Here is a 15827-nt window from a genome sequence, read left to right as displayed (position 1 = left end):
ATGGAAGTTATGTTAATATTGCTGTGATGATCAAATGATATTCAATTGTGACTTATGTTTTTTTCTTCTACTTGTTTCGTGAAGGCCGAACAGAATAATCTAGAAAATACGGGAACCAATTTATCAACGCAAAATTTAAATCAACCAAACCAGACTCAACCAATGACAAACAGTCAGAGTAGCCATCATAACAGTCAAAATCCATTGGGAACAGTCGCTGCTAAGTCAGTACTTGAGATGGGATACTCCGACGATCAAGTTGTACAAGCAATCGAAAAACTAAGAACTTTGAAAAGGGGTATGTTGACACCATGTTTGTATAATATGTTAATTAAAATAAGTTGAACTAGTAAATTAAAACAAATATACAATTTACAATGTACATTATAAAGCTGTTCTTTACATGTCCATACAGTAAACCGAGTAAATTTGTAGATACATTGTACATGTAACAAGTCATTTGTTTTTTTTCTAAAGAAAAAAAATTGGAACGAAACGAAAATTATAGTATCAAGTTGCTTTTGAAGGACGGTTAAAATGTTTATTAAGTTATTGTTCGTAATAAAAGAGTTACATATACAGCACATGTATACAAATGTATGTCATCGATCAAGAAAATGTACAAGTTTCGACCTTAAACCACGGAATATAACAACCTACCTTGTTCATTATTAATGACGAGAAATCGCCACGTCATAGATACTGATACATGTATGCACTTTCAAAGTTCACGGAACATCTTCATATGGCAAAATCACAACCGGGCATTGTAAGATAATTTGTTTTGCATGCCATTCATACGTCTCAATACCTTGGTCATGTGCAGTAACACATATATTAACACACTGATAATGCGTTTTTATATTTCACAGATACAGCAATATCAGCTACAGAAATTATGACGGTTTTACTTGAAGAGAATCTTGAAGGAAGCAGTGCATCAATTAGATCATCTAATAATGCAACACCTGAACCAGCTTTGGCGGGAACTTCTGCTATCCAATCATCATCAAATAAAGATACACTACAATCAACAAATGCTACAAAAAGAGAAATTCGTTCAAAGGATAATCAAAAAGGTGCTTCAATGGAATTTCTGTCAAGCCAAGGAGCTTCTGGTGACACCTCAACTAATAAAGAACTGGCTTCGGTTCTTGATGGTAAATAATAATGATTTTACTGTTTTATAATTTCACTGATTATTTAAAAAGGCTGTTTATCAATTAAACAAAATTACATATACATGTAATCAAATTTTCGTACGGAGTCTCAGAACGAATTCGTTACATCATGTTGAGAAGATAGACAAAAAAATATCTGAAGTTCCCAAGGTTGTTTGTCACCGACAATATGTAGTTCAAAACTTAACAAGAATCAGGCATGACAAGAGACACAAGTACTTGATAATTAAGATTTATATGTATGTATTCCTTTCGTTAATGTTTACATGTTGTATCAGTAAATCTATAGTCATTCATTTCCTGAAAGCGGTTGACATTTACACTGTAGATCAGCTTGTATACCAGAACTACTCTATTGAAAACAATGGGCATAATGAGACATTTTTAATTAGCCTTTGGTCAGCATTTTACATCGGTATATTTCTGATCTTTATTAGATCTGTTTTAACCTTTAATTATGAAATGAGTGTATTGAACTAAGAGATGCTTTTGTAAGGTATTTAATTTGTCATTAAATGTAGATTTGTTGAAAATTCAAATTGTCTAATATTTGTACAAAATGCATCTTACAGATACTGAACAGCTATTAGAAGAAAACCGACAGCTTCGTGATCAACGTTTGTGTAAGGTATGTCTCGATTTAGAAGCAAGCATAGCCTTTCTTCCGTGTGGACATCTCGTATGTTGCACAGATTGTGCGCCGGCCATGCGCAAATGTCCGATCTGTCGCGCGCGGGTGAAAGGTACTATCAAAACGTTCCTGATTTAAACAATGTCGCGGTAGATAAGCACATTCTCGTGCTGCCGTATTCTATAATTTACAGACTGTAGTCTTTGAGATTCAGGACAAGCAACTTTGTTAGCTAATGATAACAGTCGCACGGTCTGTAATCCTTAGCTGGTAAAGATGCTCGTCCAATCGACCAACATTAAATATCAGCATGAGTATAACAATGCTAATGTATATCTGTGAACCGTTAAAAATGGAAACATTATGCAATATTGAATCAAAACGTCATCAAAGTGAATAAACATTATGAGCCGTGTCCATGAAAGTGTTGGTTGTACTGAAATAATTAGCAATGGCTGAATAAAGACTAATGATGATATGGTATAGTGAAAAGTCAAAGATAACATTGGATTTGAAAACGGACCACAGACAATTCTATGCATGAATCAACCTCGATGAGTATTTGTGGGTCTATAATGTAAAGTCGGTGCTTGGTTTCAAGGTAGAGAATGATATTAGAAGGTTGCTACTCGTATTAGAGAAACCGGATTAAATATACGTGTTAATATTGTAAAATAATGATACAGATTGATGGATCTAGTGAACTTTTAAACCTCAAATCTTGAATTGGCATCACCTTTTGGAAAATGGCGTTTTCTCCTAGAGAACAAAACAGGTACAGGGTGGACCTAAAATTCATTTCGTTTTCATCTTCGTTTAACTGAAGATGAAACACAAACTGCATAAATGGGCTGAGAATACTTTTACCCTCAGCTCTCACGACACCTAAAGTACAACATGTACATGTACATACGACTTGTACCTTTCGTGGGATAAAGTAGAACAGTATTAATCATTGTAGGCAATTTATTTTGGGAATGCCTTGATAGTGATTATGATGCATTATACAGAATGTGATTGCATGATCAAAGTGATTCAAACGTGATTCAAACTTAACATGATACAGGAGACTTCATAGAATTGTTGAATGTAAATCTGATTTAAAGTTGCGTAATACATATACATGTACATGCACATGTTTGCAAGTTATATTTTGTGATGTAAATCTACATTATCTTGTTAAAGTTTGTGTTGTTTACGAAAAATTCTATCTGTATCAGTTAAACGGGTTTCTTATTTATTTAGCATGCTATATTGTTTATGTTATTTTAAGTACCATTCTATTTAAGAACCAGACAATGTGTGTCATATTGTATCGTTTTGGCCTTTTTTACTCAATCACATTAAATACATCTAGAAAACAACTGAAAACCTATTTAAATATATCCTGAAGCATCTGCGACTTGGATATTTTTTACTGCTGATAAATGTGTGGAAAATTTTTCCGCTATATTTCCATATCACATTTCAACTATATTTGAACTACATGTATTAATATCTTACATGTAAAAAGAAAAACTACAAACACTTTGATAGTAATATCTGGAGGTTTTAAGGTATAAATACAGGATAACGATAAAGCCTCTGCGTTTTTTCTTCTTCATGTGTCGCACATTATACACATTTTGCCTGATTCTTAGACGGAGAAGTAATTGAAACTTTGAAGAAGTACTGATCTAGAGTCTTGTAGTACTACTTTTGTTCACTTTCATGGTTCAATTAACTTTTTGTTATAGTTTTAATACAAGCCAAATGCATAAAGTTCCTTTTGTTTTCTTTTTTTAAACCGTATACCCCATGTAAACGATTAATATAAGGTATATCCATTGTAATTCGTCAACCACAAGCTATGTAGTAAATGAACTTTTATCTGCATATTCCTTCCAGCCATGTAATATGTACTTTACCATATATTTAAATTGTGTCTATATAATCACTATGGTAAAACGTGCTAAGCGTTGCCGGAAATGGAGGGTGAAATATTACATGTACATGAACTCGTATCAAGACACTGTTATTCAAGAGTACATTATCTTTGTACCCATATGTTTCTTCCAGAACGATACTGATATACACATTAGTTCAGATATGGTTTTGTTTTGTTTGTTTGTTGGGGTTTAACGTCCGAGCAGCAATATTTCAGCTATATTCAGACGATGAACATGAAATTGATGATAAAATGAACATGACATGATGATGAAATGAAAAAGGGATGGGACACCAGGACAATGGGGACGACAAAATTTGATTGCCACGGGAAATAGGGAGAGATGGGTAAGGTCGGGCAATTTAGCCTCCTGTGGCGGAGCGCAAAGGTTCCTACTCCTATCGAATACCACAGCAGGGTTCTTTAACGTGCGAGGAACGTGGCATCTTTCCCAACACGGTGCACCACTATGGTTTGCGGTCAGGTTTTCCGTATTATAGCCTGACAACCCCAGCATGTAACACGCCAGGGGTACCTCATTCCACCACCTGGGGCACACATCCCAGTTGCTCTGTGGGCAGAGCGCCTAGCCCCCGGCTAGGTTTCTGAGCACTATTTAGTCGCCTTATACGACAAGCTTAGCGCTGCTGCAGGCCTATTCTTTTATCACCCGGACCTGCACGGGGGGTTCAGATATGGTGTTGAAATAGAATGGTCAAAAACTTTGCACTTGACGAGAGGCTAGAAATGTTTGCCTGATTCCTACGATTAATATGTTCTATTATTTGTACTTGTATATGATTGGTTATCATTTTTATTGTACTTTTTGCATTATTTGTAAACTTGTGCCTAAACGTGTTCATGTTGTTGACAATTCTAGTATTTCCTACTTTGACGTACATGTTTGGTTACTGATAATTTAAATTTGTTATAATTGTTTTAGTTTCATTTATGTTTTCAGTCACCATAATAGTTAATTGCATGTACCTTTTTTACCGATACATGTATGTTATATTTTAACTACAGATCCGTGTAAAAGTTAGGCTTGTCTTGTACATATGATGTTACATGAACACTTCATTTAACAGTGTTACATGTACACCAAAATGTTAATGGAACTTTTAATTGTATGAATATATTTAATACACATCGAGTCATTGCTTATATAATAAGGTGCTAATACATGTGTATGAATATGTATACATGTATCAAGGATACATTGCAATGACGATTTTATTCATCCACAATTAAAAGCTTGTTGTCGAAAATTTGGTTGATTATATATAAACGTGCGAAATCACTGTCCGACCTTAAGCCGCTCCTCCATCCAATATTATTAAACCCATAACTATAACCAATCAAAATTTCAAAAATTATACGGAACGCACTTCATAGTTTCTTGCTTTTTTTGCATTCCCTGTACAGGTACAAATTAATGTATAATCATTGTCTCAACTCACCATGATCTGCCAGTAGTTTTGCAACAAAGATATCTATATGTGTGTTGAATGTATTTTACAATTAATAGAGGTTCCACAACTTTTTCTTGTGTCACAACCTGCCTGAATTTCAGACGGAATGTTACTTTCGTCATTGTTTATATTTGTTAAATAAAACACATCCATATAAATATTTTTCCTTGTTTTTATTTTACCAGACACTGTAGAGGTCTGATCTGCTGTCCGCAACTCCTCACCAACGACATGCATGATTGTTATGTACCACACATTTGACTATCAAAGAAAGTTTGTGATTGATTTACATGTAGTTTTTTTTTTTGTGAATTAAACTGTATAGAAATAAGGAGCCAAGAAGGGGGCAATTAAAAGAAGGAATGTTTCTGTTGTCCGTACAATAATTTGACAAATGTGCTTTCTTTGTAGAAACCGGTTGGTGAATCTGTGCCTCAGATTTTGATCGCTGTTCTGTTGCCAGAATCAAATTTTTACCAGATTTTGGAAGAACGACAGTGGGGAGACGAATTCTTTGGAACATGTACTTGTATTCTTTTTTACCAGGTATTTGAGATATATGTTAATTACCACTGAGAATTGGCGCTATGGGTATTGTTTTGACATTTTACGCTATTCTCGTACACATAATGTATAATATAATAACACATATCTTGGATTTGTTTTGACATTATTTTCCAAATCTTACACCATTATCGTCAGAGAGAAAAACCGACAGATATGTATATAATCTCAGAACTTACAAATGCAAATCTCTCTCTCCCTCGCCCAAATGATGATTACACACAACCTCTTTCTTTCTCTCTCTCTCTCTCTCTCTCTCTCTCTCTCTCTCTCTCTCGCCCAAAGATGATTACACAACCAAAAGCGTGACACATGTAATGTTTAACTAATGGTTAATTCAGCTAATGATAAGGGTACCAACAATACACCCGAACACTCAGTCTAATCCGATTCTTAATCAAGTAAAGTCCAAAATAAATCTGGCAAGATATTACACGAAAGGAGCAGCTGGTACCGCAATATTCTTGACCTGGTTCCGGCACTTCAAACGAAATGGTGGGTTAAATCTATGTTTTTAAGCGCACTAAACCTTCCTCTTCCATTGCGACGTGACTATTCAAGTGGTAATTAAAAAGCATTTGCATGCTATTGTCATAATAGGTAAATCAGCGGTCATATCAGCACAAAGAACTTTAAAAAAAAAAAAGTCATTACTCGTTGTTTTAGAAGAGTTTTGTTAACCAACTACTGATATCTAAACAAGTACTATCTTTTAAAAAAAAAGATAGCCGACGCAGCATTTGTTTTTCTTTTTACTTCAGATTGTCTACATTTCATTCAGGAAATACCATATGGCAGCAATTTCATGTTTCGATAGTTTTTTTTCGAACGCCACAAAGTTATCATTATTTGGCCAATCGGGGAACATAATTGCGATCAGGTGACTTGCATTTCCATGATAGAGCGTCTTCAAGGTCAAGCGGTAAAAAGCGAAAGTATACCGACTGCGTCGGAAAAAGAATTTGGTAAGAGACCTTTACAGACACATTTCCTCACATCCTTGATTCAGAAGATTGTTACGCAGATATTTGTGGCGTTCAAAGAAATCAGAATAGTTAGTACTTGCTCTAGCGTAGCAAATCATTTTTGAAATATAAACAGCATGTGCTATGCAAGAGATAAAGGGATATTGCTGTACAATATAATATATGAAAAAAACAATTAAAAAGTATATGTATGTTGTGTAAATAAATGGAATACTTACTAAAAACGTTAACATACATTACAATTTCAGCTATTGACCATACTATAAGTTTTCGTTTTCAAGGATCAAAACAGATTTTTGTACATAACGTCGAAATGCCTTATGATTGAAAAGTATAGTGGTGCGTCATTGCTTCTTTCGTTTTGTTCTATAAATAGCACTTGAATGTATGCCATTTAGAAATTTCCTTTATTATTCAGTTCTAAGATTGGTGATGAGATAAGCATTTTATTCCTAAGGTATTTCATCAGGGCTATCTTAAGAAAAGTAAAGCTATATTAAGACCCTAACTGAATAGCCATTACATAGTAATAATCAAGATTCCGTCTGATGTCTCACAGTAGAAAAAATTTCTAGATTAAGAGTATTCAGTATCTACGTTTGAAAACACGTTGTTTTATTATAGTTTAAACAGGGAGGACGCACCATGCAAGGACTTAGAAAATCACTAAATCAGGTAACGTACGATATAATATGCAGTTTTTTTGCGTTTTACTAGGATAATTACATCAATTATTTACATGCATTCCGTTTTCATATTACAAAAAATATATCAGAAATCAGGGTTTTGTTGTTGAAGCCTATCTCATACCTAATAATGCATTGAATCTGTAAACAGTAGAGGTTGCAGTCTGTTCGTGGAAACTTAACAACGTGTATTTAAATCAAAAGTACGTTCTTTTTTAATTTGTTATTTTGATATATTTTTATAGTCCGCAATAAATTGCGGTCGTATCATGTTATGATGTTTTTGTCATTTATCAGCGTTATCGTCGTCGTCGTAGTCGTCGTTATTTTTTCGTTTCCACGCCATTCATGTATAATTTTGCTGTGGTTGTAGTAAACTAAATGTCATACCAATTTTGAAATATAATTGTTTTTCGCTGCTTGGGGAAGCTTGCTATCTAAAATGCGGTGAATGGCCCGGATCGTTTTGCTAAAAGAGGTAGAAATATTGTTAATTTGAAATTTATGTAGACGGTTTACTTTTCAAACGAGCACAAAAAATTAGCAGTCGTATATTGGTATTGCGCTTGCGTCGTAGTCGTCTGTGTCGTCGTCGTCCATAGACACATAGTTTTCATGCGATAACTTTTAGTTATGGTAGGTCAATTGTCATGAAATTTTGATATAATTTTACTAACTGTGGAAGGTTCTTAAATGGTTTATAGTTTGTGGTCCCTACAGTTTTCGAATAAGGGGCCAAAAAGGGTAAAAATAGGTGTTATATTAACATCCATTTAGAATTAAGAAATAATTCTTGGAGGGGATAGATTTGTATTCATTTTAACATGGGTACGGCATTTATATTCTATTATTATTTAACATCGAGGGACAGCGTTTAAACACTCCCTCGTATGGAAATTGGATTAATTAAGAAATAAATCACATATCCAAGCATTGAATAAGTATCAGTATCAGTGTCAATATAGTATTAGATAACCTCTCATTCGTTAATTCGTCGCGTAAACGTTTTTAAATTAGTATTTTGTATCGATCGAAGCGACAGCGGAAGAAAAGAGACTGTGCGCAGGTGCTAAAGGTGGGGTTGTACCGACTTGTATTGATTATGCATGTTTGTTTTTCTTCCGATTTTTATTATTTATATTTTAATGTAGTCCTTATTAATTGTGATAATGTACATTTGTATTAAGCAGGTTTGATGCACACGTGTTTTGGACCGTTTTGGGGTTATAAGGTATCAAAGGGGTCATACCCCAAAAATCTACTTTTTTTTAATTTCAGTTCCGATTTCAATTTTTTATTATTATTGGATTCCTTATGAAAATTCCTGCCGGCGTTTATCAATCAGATTTAAGATATCTCTTATGATTTACGAGTTATAAAGGTTCAAAGGGACCACACCACAAACAAAATTAAGAAATACACGAAAACTCCATTTTATCATAGTTTTACCACGGGCTTGTCATTTATGTTGAGCGATAGCGAGAGGTCAAATAACGACAGCCTGTGGTAAAAAAATGGTAAGATGGAGTTTCCGTGATTCATTTCGAGTCAACGTTTTGAATAGACACAGCACAAAATGTTGGTCATGTGTTATCACTTTTTTTAACATGACCGTGGTCTAAAGAACTTTGTTGAACGTCATACATGTATTACAAAAAATGTAGTTTCTACTGTTTTATTTTTTTGTCGTATCATGCTACTCTGGGCGAACATTTTTATTAACATTTCAAATTCTTTCCTCAATTTGTTTCATATCAAATTTTGTTTTAAGAATGCTAAACAGATTTTGAATAGTAACATTGTCAGTCAGCGGGGCCAAAGTAGGCTACACTTTAAAAATAAACTTTTCATTTTTTTGTGCAATTTTGAAAAAATAGGGGCCTTATGAGAATCCATACCTTCTTTGTTTAAATAGATTTTAGATACATGTACCTCTTATTTAGTTTTAGGAAGCGACGCTAAGTTAAGATCTTTGATTAGCACACCGGAAGCAGAACTTTTCTTAATCTCTAATTTATTTTGGAGTTACAATGGGTCATAGGGACAATAAACGTAATTTTTTGATGTACTGTAATTTTTATATTTTTCATCTGATTAAAATGATTTTAACATATTGTTGCTCTATACAACAGCTTTAGAAAAAAGTATGCCTTGTGCAGTATGTTTACCTGTTTAACTCTACCATTTAATTTAACTCTTTTTGAGATAATTCCATTAAAGCACCATGAAGAATTGTATACTTAGGTAGCAGTCTTTATAATCAGACAGAAGTGATTCATGCATATCAAAAACCCACCGAATTCAGTTTTATTTCTTGTTCAAGAAAAATTACTGATCACATAATCAATCTTAGTTTTTCATTTGGTTGTTGCGCTTTTGAGATAAAACAAATATACACAGGCAAAATTATTTCACATGATTTTCACACGAAGTTCACAAGATTTTCTACCGAACTGCGCAAATAAACTTTGTAACAGAGTTCACGTGAAATTTAGGTGAATCGAGCTTTCACGTGAAATTCACGTGAATTGTTCACATGCAATTAATGTTAAGTGAATTTCACGTGAAAATCACGTTAATTTTATGTGAAGTACACGTAAATTTCATGTGAAGCTCGATTAACATGAATTTCACGTGAAAATTATTTGGCTGCGTATAGATTGCTACAGAACATAAAATTGACATTTTGCAAGAGTTATCGTTCTTGATATGGTTTGAATTAATTGATTTTAGTGGGAGATAAATGTACGAATATCTCAAAAGTGCAGATCTGAATACAGAAATGGTTATCGATATGTGAATGTGTAGCATTTGTAGACTGGAAAAAGCATCGTTTGTTTGGTGAGTTTTTCTACACCATGAATCACTTTACCATTGGTAGTGTAGTCATTTTATATAGACTGGTACATAAATTGAATTTCAATATATTGTACAATTTTGTATCCAAACCAATTATTGTGTCCATAATGAACTAGAAGTATCCCATGTAAAAGTGTGTCAAAAACTATCGTGTTCACACTTGCCCCAAGTGAACAGTTTGATTATCTTTATTTGAATAAAGCATAATGCTATTGAAACAAAATAGAATAAGACATAAATATTATGACAGAAAGCAGACAGACAACACTATCATCGATTCGAGGTATTGACACAATAATGAAATTAAATGAGTTGTAATGTTTCAAGCAGCTTTAAGATAGTAAAAAAGTTGAACTGTAAGAAATCTGTTTGAAGCTTGAATCAATCTGCAAAATTGTGTATATTAGACCATGAAAATAATATTTGGGCAAAAATTGTATACATAGAAATCTAAAAGCCCCACAAATAAGTACAAAGTGGTATTCATCTTCTATTATGGCTCTTACATGTTTATCTTAGTTCAACTGGCTGGGACTGCACTCGGCGAAGCTTTTTATTCTTCGATATATTGATTTATCTATGATTTAGTTCAGTACTGTTTAGGACCAAAAATTAAAAAAAAATGTTAATATAATTTGTTTTTGATCTTGTAGATATTGTATTTCTAAGAAATGATTGTAATATTTTCGGTCAATTAATGAATGTATTCAATTTTTGACTAGTTTATACGCTATAACGTAATTTGGGTCCGTTTACGCTGAATAATCCGCGAAGCGGATTATGTTTCAACGTAAACGGACCCAAATTAGGTTATAGCGTATAAACAAGTCAGATATTGAATACATTCATTATATTTTAACTAAAAATAAGAAAAAAAATTATATATCCATCACTTTTATTAACACTGGGTAAACAGCAACTTTAATTTTTCCGCCGTGTAGTAATTCTAGTAAACAAATTGGCCGCCATTTTAAAATCAGCGGCAAGACGCTGTCATTTCATCACTGGGAAATGTTCAGTTATTTTCCAAAATTAAAGACACAGTTATTAAACAGGAATTTGACATAAAGTTAATTAATAATTTATTGTCACAAAAACGTTTCAGCGTTACAATGTGACTGAAAACGTTGTTTCGGATGTTGACAAACAAAAAGTAGTTCCGTAGAGGTGGGCGTGGCCTAAATAGCAAGTTAGTTTATACAATTGAAACAATGTTGATTTTTGTCAACAAACCAATCAAATTAAAATATTAAGGAAATAACATCAATAAAGTGGTGCACATTGAATAACCTGTGTTTATGATAGACGAAATTTTTTAGCCGATCTTCTGAAATTAAAAAAAGTTGGGTATTTCAAATGGGGATATTACGTTTCCGGGATTTTTATTATTTCCGTAAAATTAAAAGATAACGTTTCCGGGTTTAGAGAAAAATTACAAATCCGAGAATTTACCTATAGATTAACATATAGGGGACAAGTCAACTGGCGAACGGGAGGGGCATTTTGGTTTTACTTGATTTAATATTTTATTTTTCACAATTTTCAAAAAATACAATTTTCGGAAATGGGGTATTTTTTCGGTAAAGTTATACTTTTTCTATTCCCGAAAAAACTATCATTTTTGTCGGTTACGTAAAAGTTTTATTCCCGGAAACGTATTTTTTCCGGAAAAGTAATGTGAATTCCCAGAAACGTAATTCTCCAATGTTACATTAGATAAACCGAATTAAAATGACCTAAATGTTGTTCATTCCCTTCGTGGTGCTAACCATATCGAATGTGGCATTTGTACACATACATGTACTGTGTAGTGGATTTAGGTAGTTAGAAATTTGTATATGAAACGAGCAATGTGACATCCTATAAAGAGAACAGATCCACGTATGCCCGAAACTGCGATTTTCCTCAACTTTTCCTCAACTAAAATTTTCACCGATCGGATCGCTTGAAATTGAAAATTTGAGAGAAACTCAAGGATCTTAAGAAAATATTGGTTTGTTTTTTTTTTTGTACTTGTCTTGATTATAAATCGTTCGTTAAAATCATACATGATACGCTTTTGTTTTTAGCTAGTTCAAAGCACCAAATCTTCATCTGACCTTTCTTATGATTTTTTTTAAAAGCATAAATCATTAGCAGTTTGTTCCCTCAATTCGTTATAGTGTAAGAGGGCCTTTAACCACAGGCACTTGGTCCAGGGTTTCTTTTCTTTAATTTTGATCCCCCCCCCAAAAAAAAAAAATCAAAAATTCATCGTTTTTAATCATTATAAGCAAGTTTTGACGAAAATTCGGCTATCTTCTGCGATTTTGATCCTTCCTCCGAAATTCATATAAATTATACCTTGGAGAGGGTTTAAAAATCCTGGAACCTGTGTATGTGCTTTAATCCGAATTAAACATTATATGAGCGACTTGGCGGGTATTTCTAGCTAGGAAAACGAAAGACACATACCCTACCGGTGCACCAGGACATTCCCCAGTTTTAAGCGGCGTCCATTTATTCTTTAGTTTTTAGTTAATTTGTGTTATTCACGGTGTTTTTTCAATGTCCGGTTACATGTATATGTTGTTAGTCATGTTTATACACATTTTGTTCGTTTTCTATCTCTTACACGTGTATGTACATGTACGACTTTGTTCTGACAAGTTCCCCATCTCGTCGCATGGAATAGATGTATCTTATAATATAATGTCACTGAACTCAGTCTGCTTTAGAGGTGAAAAAAGTTTGAAAAAAAGGCATTTATAATACATGTAACTGATCCGGGCTGGGGGTGTTTAGAGGTAAAATATCCTATTTTGAAATGTTGTTTATTTCGTTGAAAATGTGGGCAAAAATGGCCAAATAATAGACTACAATTCCCCTTTCTTTTTCCTGGACCCCTTCGTTAATTATCTCAGGATTTGTATAGTCATTTGAAACCTTTATAATGTCAAGACATATCAGAAAGTTATATGAACACACGTATCTTATCGCAAAAGACATAATAAGCTTATATTGATAAATCTTTTAGATCATAAAGTTTACAATAATATAGGGTTATTGCATGAATACTGGAAAGGGGGATATTATCCAGAGTAGAATTTTATATTGCACGGAAATATGGCAATATAATTTAGTCTTGTTAAAATGAACTTTTGTCACGGATAACGTAAAAATTAAATATACATTGTACATGTATATTTGCACTAGTGCAATATGAAAATTTATTGCATGCTGACGTTGCTTTCTTTCTTTCTTTTTTTTTTGAGGGAGGGGGGGGGGGGGTTATATCGCTACATGCATATAGTAAATACTATAATGTATTTAACACGTAAATTTACTGGTCTGTAATCTTTCAATGGCAAATCATTTACAAGGCCGTAAACTACATTTGTATTTTCATTGACATAATAGATGGTTTACCAATAAAAAAAACAGGAAGTTCTGTTCTATATCATTTTAAAAATACCCTAAAAGCATAAAGTCATGACAATTAGGGTAAAGTATAGGCATATGTAATTGTGAATTTCAATGTTACTATGACCATCAATTGACTTCCGTATTAATTGTTAAATTGATTTTTTTACATTTATTTTATAACTTTTTGAAAATGATTGGATTTCACTTGAACGCAACAATACATTTGATTTTTTAAGCATTCATTGACACAAAAATAATTGGCTGGAGAACAAGACAGGAATGTATTCGTATTAAAATAAAAATAGGTTTATCCCTTACGATACATGTATATGTACAAAATGCAGTTATTTGAGTCTAAATTTCATTTCAACTTTACGTATTGGACATTTGTGTAGAGAGGTGAGTTCAGTTTATATCTGTTCCATGAGTTTTTTTAACCTAGCTCACATATAATGATGTATTGTTGGTGACATGTTGTTATAAGTGAGCATTGTAGAGATAAGACTTCCGTAAAATAGAAATCTTAACCAGCCCTTTTTTTCCTAAAAGCAATTAAACTGTACATTTAAGATATATTATATTACGCACATGGTTCCTGTCAAATAACGATTAAAGAAAACAAAATACATCAAAATTGAAAAAAAATGTATATTGTATATTGGCATGGGTATGATTATATTGGTTTGTCGTCGTCGTCGTCCGTACACTGTTGGTCCGAGCAATAAATTTAGAACTACATTGCAGATGGTTGATCTTTATAAAATTGTAAAACATTGGTTCACAAAAGGAAGGTTGGTATAAATTTTGGCGTTATGGTCCCGAACGTGTAAGAATTACAATGTAGGACCAAGAGCTTAAAACAAGCATTCATTCGAATTTAACTATATTACTCCAGTAAAAGCAAAGGAATGCCCATGATATTGTTCCACAATATTCTATACTACAATGATCAGAATTGGGTGGTTTTTTGGGTGTAAACTTGAATTTTTCAGAAATAAGGGGCCAAAAAAAAGCGGTCACAAACGTGCATTTTCATGATGTCCAAACGATGTTTTGACAAATCTCTCTTTGAAATTGTGTAACAAGTTGTTTTACCACCAAAGGATGACTGGGACAGATGTTGGGGGTTAGGACTTGAACCTTGTAGGAATTTTGGGCCAAACGAAGTCTAAAGCAAGTTTACATCCGTACAATAGCTTGAGTAAAAGTGAATGGATTTCATAAAAAAAAACCCCCAAAAAAACCCAAAAAAACAAAACAAAACAAAAAAACAAAAAACAAAGCGATATGACAAAAGGAAAACTGATTGATTTTTTTTTTTTTGGGGGGGGGGAATGTCTTGGGTCAAGTAAGAATAAAAGGCCACAAAGGGGCCAGATACAAGTGTTTTTTTCCTCGATTTTCGGACTATATCTTGAGTGAAAGGGAATAAATCGCTTTGACGTTATACCACAAGGTGTAATATCCTCACATGTAGTTTGGGGTTGATTTTGCAGGTTTTGACTTGAACTATCGGGTATAAGGGCCAAAACATGCCCACTTCGGCAGTCGACAATGATCACATATTGGTCTTTCACTCTTTCTAATCAATTATCCTATTAAATTTTCTCTGGAAAGTGAGATTGAAGTTTAACGATTTATTTAAAGAGGGAATTCACTTTGGCTTTGTTTTTGAATAATTAAAAATTATCTTTTTGTGGATTTTGCTTTTAAATTTCTTTAACGAAGATTTATATATACATGAAATTAATTGCAAAAGTTTAACTTTAATAACTCTCAGAGCATGTATGTGTATAACTTTCATTTCGAAAGGCCTGTCGCCTGTACCAAGTCAGGAAGTGTTGTTTATCATAACCTTTGGAAAACACTCATCAAAATCTCATATACGCGTGTACGCACATTGTACTTCATACAGAGTTGATCAATTGTAACTCTTGTAACGTCAAACATCAGTTTGTAACAAGTACAACTGAACCTCGTGAACACTATCATATCAATGTTTCAAAGTACTTTGTCAGATAAAACATTATAAAAACGAATAGAAATGTAGTTATAATATGGTAGCATATGATAGGAGGGTATATACCAGTCATCCTCACCCAAACAGGTTTGCTTT

General features: G+C 33.2%; 1 protein-coding gene across 17 annotated transcripts in view; it reads left to right on the top strand.

The window, feature by feature from the left end:
- Positions 1-15827, top strand: part of LOC148598676 (baculoviral IAP repeat-containing protein 3-like) — a 60871-nt gene that overhangs the window by 25619 nt on the left and 19425 nt on the right. For 6 of the 17 annotated variants that reach the window (XM_088562339.1, XM_088562336.1, XM_088562340.1 and 3 more), the window contains exons 3-7: positions 85-298; positions 873-1160; positions 1754-1809; positions 5623-5757; positions 6537-14942. In XM_088562339.1, the coding sequence (XP_088418465.1) occupies positions 85-298; positions 873-1160; positions 1754-1809; positions 5623-5757; positions 6537-6659 (816 nt within the window). In that variant the 3' untranslated portion in view covers positions 6660-14942. Of the gene's footprint in view, positions 1-84; positions 299-872; positions 1161-1753; positions 1810-5622; positions 5758-6536; positions 15819-15827 lie in introns of those variants that run through there. The other 11 variants (XR_015918737.1, XR_015918736.1, XR_015918734.1 and 8 more) reach the window with 11 other exon arrangements.

This window comes from Perna viridis, chromosome 14 (assembly GCF_037379345.1).
Source record: "Perna viridis isolate PV_CMFRI_1.1 ecotype Kerala chromosome 14, ASM3737934v1, whole genome shotgun sequence".
Taxonomy (NCBI): Eukaryota; Metazoa; Mollusca; class Bivalvia; order Mytilida; family Mytilidae; genus Perna; species Perna viridis.
The sequence above is the reverse complement of the archived record's forward strand: the minus strand, read 5'-3'. Positions and strand labels throughout refer to the sequence as shown.